Source organism: Colobus angolensis, unplaced genomic scaffold, assembly GCF_000951035.1.
Source record: "Colobus angolensis palliatus isolate OR3802 unplaced genomic scaffold, Cang.pa_1.0 Scaffold33, whole genome shotgun sequence".
Taxonomy (NCBI): domain Eukaryota; kingdom Metazoa; phylum Chordata; class Mammalia; order Primates; family Cercopithecidae; genus Colobus; species Colobus angolensis.
Window position 1 is genome coordinate 13,261,246 of NW_012116599.1, and position 6,835 is coordinate 13,268,080.

The 6,835-nt window shown below is 52.5% G+C and overlaps 1 protein-coding gene across 2 annotated transcripts in view; it reads left to right on the forward strand.

Moving 5' to 3' along the window:
- DGKD (diacylglycerol kinase, delta 130kDa) overlaps positions 1–6,598 on the forward strand; it is a 97,666-nt gene extending 91,068 nt beyond the window's left edge. For both annotated transcript variants that reach the window (XM_011952031.1, XM_011952030.1), the window contains 4 exons: positions 656–775; positions 3,824–3,941; positions 5,130–5,260; positions 6,077–6,598. In XM_011952031.1, coding sequence (XP_011807421.1) covers positions 656–775; positions 3,824–3,941; positions 5,130–5,260; positions 6,077–6,166 — 459 coding nt within the window. In that variant the 3' untranslated portion in view covers positions 6,167–6,598. The remainder of the gene's footprint in view (positions 1–655; positions 776–3,823; positions 3,942–5,129; positions 5,261–6,076) is intronic.
- The last annotated feature ends 237 nt before the right edge of the window (positions 6,599–6,835 follow it).

A 6,835-nucleotide genomic window follows, 5' to 3' on the forward strand; every position in this document is an offset into this window, starting at 1 on the left:
CCCCACTCCACACGTCTCCCCACTCCACACGTCTCCCCACTCCACACGTCTCCCCACTCCACACGTCTCCGCACTCCACACGTCTCCGCACTCCACACGTCTCCGCACTCCACACGTCTCCCCTCTCCACGCGTCTCCCCACTCCACCCGTCTCCCCACTCCACCCATCTCCTCACTGCACACCTCACTCCACGCATCTCCTCACTCCACAGAAATCCTCACTCTATGCCACTCCTTGTCAGACGCTTCCTCTCATCGCACACGTCCGGTGCTCACATGCATCTCCCCAGTGCACACCTCGTGCTGCCTCCAGCAAGGCACGACTGCTGACTTTGCCTCCTACGGCATTTCCACTGCTTGGCACAGGTGAATGACTCTGACCTCCTTGCTGACAGAGGGACACAAGCAGGTCATGTGTCAGCCCTGCTGTATGTGAATTCATCATTGACCGATGGACAGTTTTATTCTCTCACCAGCACTATTTAGAAAGTGAGGTTCTGGGTTTGGTTCCTTTTTCGATGCTCTGGGACTTCATTTCTGGAAAGTGAGCTCCCTGATCAGAGCAGAGGCCTGGGGCGGGCCTCACCCCGCTGGACCTCACGCTGATAGCAGCGTACACTCTCCATCTCTCCCTCCTTCCCTCCGCCTGGAGCAGCAGCTGGATCCGCCACAGAAGGAGCAGCTGGGGAGTGCTCTCGCCGAGATGGACCGACAGCTCAGGAGGCTGGCAGACACCCCCTGGCTCTGCCAGTCTGCGGAGCCCGGCGATGAAGAGGTATGTGGCTCATGGGGCCATGCCTGGGTCGCCCAGACATGGTGGCTCTTGCCTGCAGTGCCTGTGTTCCTTGTGGCCTGTGTGGCTCTGGGATCAAGATGGTGTCGCTCTGGCAGCCCCTGAGGGGCCTTCTCCAGACTTCGCTATTAAAATGCTCTTTAAGGCAGGGAGGGACAGCAGGTAGGAAGGAGTTCAGGGCTGGGATTAAGAGTGCCTCTTGAGGCCGGGCGCGGTGGCTCACGCCTGTAATCCCAGCACTTCGGGAGGCCGAGGCAGGTGGATCACAAGATCAGGAGTTTAAGACCAGCCTGGCCAAGCTAGTGAAACCCCGTCTCTACTAAAAATACAAAAAAATTAGCTGGGCGTGGTGGCACACGCCTGTAATCCCAGCTACTCCGGAGGCTGAGGTAGAGAACTGCTTAAACCTGGAGGGGCGGAGGTTGCAGTGAGCCGAGATTGCGCCACTGCACTCCAGCCTGGGCAACAGGGCGAGGCTCCATCTCAAAAAAAAAAAAAAAAAAAAAAGAGTGCCTCTGGAGGACCAGGGACCTGTTGTCCTCTGAAACAGAACTGCAGGGCTTCCTGGACAGTGGGTAGAAAGAAGGCTGAGCCCAGCGCCACAGCCTCCAACGAGGGTGGAGATGCATCATGGCGTAAATGGCAGCTGTTTAGGATCTTGCTGTGGACAGGGCGCAGTTGATGTGCGCCACTCCCTACTCACACTCTCTTCCTGTGTAAACAGAAAGACTCCAGCTCGTCGCAGGTCTGGGAGGGACCCGAGGACCCAGGGCATAGCGGACCCTGGGGTGGAGTCACATTCTTTTGCAGGGAGTGCTGGCTGAAGGAGCCCTGGAGAGGGTCGTGTCTGGACAAGGACAAACCCCAGCCTATCTCTTGGCCTCCCCCCTTCAGAGATAGAACACAAGGGGGCCATGAGGAAAGCTCATCTTGGGCAATAGTTGCAGAAGGCAAATAACTATAAGACGCCAAACCTGGGCACCCCTCCCCAGTGGGGTTTGTGAGGCCTGTGGGCAACAGTAAGGTGAGGGGACAGAAGTGGGCAGCTGCACAACAGCACCCTCTTTCCGGGACCGTGGGGCGTTTTTTGACGCATGCAAGCCCTTCATGGTAAACTGACTCAGGCCCTCCAGCCGATGGATGAAACTCTGCAGCTTCTCAGTGAGGGCACTTGGGTATAAAAGGACAGGACAAGCTCCTCAAAATCCATTAAATAATTCATTGTAAAGGTGATAAAAAATTTTACCCAAAATTACAAAAATCATAATACATAACGATTCAACAGATGTAACAGTGACATATCCCTATAATACCAGATTAAATTAAGGCCAGTAAGGTGGGCAGTGAGGTGAGAGGCTGTGAAGAGGACATGGACGGGGGAAGGAAAGCATGTTAAACTCCTCCTCTTACAGTGGAAGGACGTTACAAACAACATTCTTGACTTTCCTACTTGGAGAAATAGTCAATAATGTTTTTAGGGTCAAGAGTGGTGGCTCGCACCTGTAGTCGCAGCACTTTGGAAGGCCAAGGTGGGAGGATCACATTAGCCTAGGAGTAGCCAAGACCAGGCTCGGCAACATAGTGAGATCGTGTCTCCATTTAAAAAAAATTTTTTTTTTTTTAACTTAAAGGTAATTTCGAATAAAGCTGAAAAGATTTATATCTTCCAAATTGCCACCAAAGACAAAAATAAAATACAATTTATATTGTAAAAGAAAATAAAGGACTAGCAAGGGTAGGGTATTGCTAACAGCACGAAAATAACAGAAAAATGCCATGGCTTTCTCTTACAAGCAAATTCTCAGGTTGTGTTTAAAAAGAAACCTAACCATATATTGCTCACAAGAGCCCTGTTTTTTTCTCATACTCCTAATAAAAATTTATGATACAGAAAGATTAAAAAGAAAGCACCATAAAAAATCTAAAGTAACAATATAAAAATAAAATTGCATATCTAAGACAGTTACAACAGTCATGAAACTGTGCCAAATAATAAGCATCTAAATTAGCTACTCAAGAATATGTTTCTTATTTCCCTAACTTCATTTTACTATGCTCCAAGCAGTGATCTGTGTGTTACTAGTCCTTTGAAATGTATTGAGGTGAGACTTGTCTTAGGGCCCAATAGGTGGTTTTTGTAAATGTACCTTGTATGCAGTTGTGTTTACATCATTAAGTTCTTACTGAAATTTTTTTTGTCTTGTTGATATATCAGTTAACTCTAATACCATGATTGTAGATGTCTCAGTTTATCTTTGTGGTTATGTTTATTTTTGCTTCATGTATTTTGAGGCTATATTATTGGGTACCCATAGGTTTTATCATTATGTAATGATCCTTTTATCTTCAGTAATTCTTTTTATCTTCAAGTCTACTTGCTTGCTATGTTTTTTTCATAGTTTTACTTTCAAGCTATATTTGGAGTGTCTCTTACAAAGAGCGCATTGCAGAGTGAGGCAGTGTTACCTCCCTGTGTCCTTGGGGGGTGCACTGTGGAGAGGCCGCGGGTGCTGATGGCTGTCAAGAGCAGAGGCCGAGCTCCTGTGTGGCTCTGCTGCTCACCCTTCCTCCGCTTTTCTGCCTCAGGGAGTGGATCACAAGGAAAGAATGCAAAGTGCAGGAAGAGTTTTCGTTAGACGGATACTCGTAATACTAACAATCAAAGCCCAGCAATCCAACAGTAGAAGATTGGCTAAAGAGGTTATTTTAATAATTTTCGTTTAGATACTGATATTTATGATATTTTCAAAAAGTTTTTAAATCTCATGAGAAGTGCACATGTAAGGTGAAGCCAGTAGACTGTGATAAAAATAGACACTACGCTCTCTTTGAAGCCACTTTAACAGTCACTAAAATTAACAGTAAATACAAGAATCAATAAGGGAGAGAAGCCCTTTCCGGAACAAGAGGTCTTTCCCAGCTCCCTCTCGTCTCAGCCCTGCCTGCCCTCCCAGCGTCTTGGGTGGAGGTGGGCATGAGGCCGTGACCAGTTGCAGCCTGATTCTCAGTATTTCTCACTCTCCCCAACAGAGTGTGATGCTGGATCTTGCCAAGCGCAGTCGCAGTGGTAAATTCCGCCTCGTGACCAAGTTTAAAAAGGAGAAAAACAACAAGAACAAAGAAGCTCACAGTAGCCTGGCAGCCCCGGGTACCTGCTTCTCTCCCGTGTGTGTTTCTGGCCGTCCATGCCTGCTGGCTCGGCCCCGTTCTCCTGGCCTCTGCTTTCTCCCTTGGCCTTGCGGCTCCTCCCTCTTGGTCCCTGTGCTGTAACCCCCGGTCCCGCGGCCACACTAGTCTGTTCGTAGCTGCGGCCCTCCACTCCGCCTCCTTCCCCTCTGACCGTTGTCAGACCCGGCCCTAACGTGCTCTCTGGCTTTCTGCCTGCCCTGACTTGGGAGATTCGAGGTGGGGAGGAAGACAGCAGTGGTGACAAGACAAACTTGGAGACATGAAGCTCTGAACTCAGGCCGCGCTGGGGCATGCTCCGCCTGCTCCCTCCTGGGCTGCTGGTTCCTGATAAATCGATGCATTGGTCAAGGTTCCTGTGATGGGAACCCCAGGCCACCAGAGATTGTGGGTGATGAAATCAATCGAATATGATCCTAAAGGGCATTGTTCCTTTGGGTCAGTAAATTGGAGCTAAACTCTCTGTCTGAAGGATCAGCCCTGAGTACCCAGGCCATATCCAGTGCTGTCAGGGGCTGGAGAGGCCTCCAAGCCTGGATATTGGGACTGGTGTTTGCCGCCAGTCAGGGCAGCTCCTATGGGTTTTTCTTCTTTGCATGTTTGTCCAGAAATTGGGTTTCTGTTGATGATGGTGGCCCCGACTACGTGAAATTGGAATCTCTGCTTGTCTCCCTTCCTGCTATGGTCCAGAAGTGAAATGTAACCCTTCTAGAAGCTGGAGGAAAAGCTGGCTTTGGCCACAATCATGGGGACATTTCCCTCATATTTGGTGGTGGTAAATCCCTCCTGGGACACAGGGAAATGACCAGAGGCTGGCGGCCCACCTGGCAGGAACAGATGCCAGCTCTGCTGCAGCCGTCGCCCCCTGAATTGGTGGCTCTCTGCCTCTTTCTGCACTGCTGGTGGGTGGTGCTGTTGGCTGGGTGATGGGTGCCGGCTGCCAGAGATGGCTCAGGTGCTGGCTGCTGGGCTATCTCGGGTGCCGGCTGCTGGGCTATCTCAGGTAGTGGCTGCTGGGCTATCTTGGGTGCTGGCTGTTGGGGCATCTCCTGTCCTGGCACTGGGCTTTCGGGTGCTGGGTGCCGGCCGCTGCCTACCTCGCACTGGGCTCTGGGCACTCACTGCACTCGTGCTTTTCCATCTCCGACAGTTCACCTCTGGGGGACAGAGGAGGTTGCTGCCTGGCTGGAGCACCTCAGTCTCTGTGAGTATAAGGACATCTTCACGCGGCACGACATCCGGGGCTCTGAGCTCCTGCACCTGGAGCGGAGGGACCTCAAGGTACTTCCATAGGCGTCTCCCTGGAACCTGCACTTGGGCTTGCACGCAGTTCCCTTCTCTTCCGTCCTCTCCCCCGACCTGGCCATGTCTCAGGCATCACAATTCTCCTCAGGCCTTTGTGTATACCTCAGGTGGGGGCGACCGTGGTCCTCACCCTAGGCAGTGATGGCTCCACGTACCACAGCCAGAGGAAGCCAGGAGCAGACATGATGGGGTCAGAGCCTTGGTTATCTTAGCCTAATCAGCCAAGGACTGTCTTCGTGTTAACAACCCTATGAGAGGACACAGTCCCCTGAAGCACAGTCACGCGACTGTCCCCATGCTGCTCCTGGGCGGGTGCTGCCACTCGTCTGCAGGGAGCATTGGGAAGTGGCGGTTGGGTGCCAGGCCTCGTCTATGCCAGGCATCACGCCACATCTTGCAGCGCCATGCCCCTGCCCAGGTTGGCCTCAAGGGGCTACCCCTGGGTGTTGAGTCACTGGCCGAGTCCCGAGAGGGCAAACTGCCACCGTGGGTGTCCTGGACAGCGGCTCTCGTGAGGTCATTTGTCATCCACTTGCTTTCAGGCCTGTGTTTTGTCTTTGTCTTGGATTTGTCCTTGCTGATGGTAGTGACTAGAATGCAGGAACGATGGGCCAGGCATCTGTATGGTTGTTGTTTTTAAGCCGTTTCCATCTTGTTTTACCGTTTTTGTCATTTTCACTGTCATTTGTGTTCACAAGCCGAGTGGAAAGGGCTACTGCGGCAGGCCTGCTGTGGGGCCCTCTGGCTCCGGCTGTCTCCCCGGCATCCATGGTGGTGTCTCCTCTGTTGCAGGACCTGGGCGTGACCAAGGTGGGCCACATGAAGAGGATCCTGTGTGGCATCAAAGAACTGAGCCGCAGCGCTCCCGCCGCCGAGGCCTAGCCTCCGCCCTCTCAGCCTGCGGCCTCCACATCCCTGCCGCCGAGGCCTAGCCTCCGCCCTCTCAGCCTGTGGTCTCTGCGCCTCCTGCCACTGAGGCCCTGGGCGGACGCTGCAGCCCGCCCCCTTCTCATGGTGCTACTTCCTCTGTCAGCTACAGAAAGCCTCCGTGACACCGTCCACCAGAGCTCTGGGGTCTCGAACATAACAACACAGCTACCTTTGAAACAACACCTTCTCCAGCTCAGAGTCACCTGGAGCACATGTGTTGTGGCCACTCAGTTCTTGCCCGCCTGTGTTGTGGGCCAGGGAATCCAGCGGTGTTTGGCCTCCTGGGCACCCCTTGCCTGGCCACGTGCTTGGATGGTCCCGGGGGCTCCTCTCCCTGTGTCCTTCTGGGCCCCGTCCGGTTCTCGGAAACGTGGCTGCGGCCCAGCAGCCTGCAGGAGCCCTTGTTTGTTGGTGCAGCTTTTGTTGTTGCACAAAAATGATGCTCTTTCCTGGTTTGAAAGTAGCGTGGATGTTTCTAGTCCTGTTGATTGTAATTTGACGTGAAGAAAAAAGAAAAATTCCTCCTGCGTGAGCCAAGGCAGCGAGTGCTGTTTCCCAGGCAGGGAGCCCCTCACTGGGTGTCGCAGGGCCTGCGTTCCTCCCTCCTCCCCCTCCCCCTCC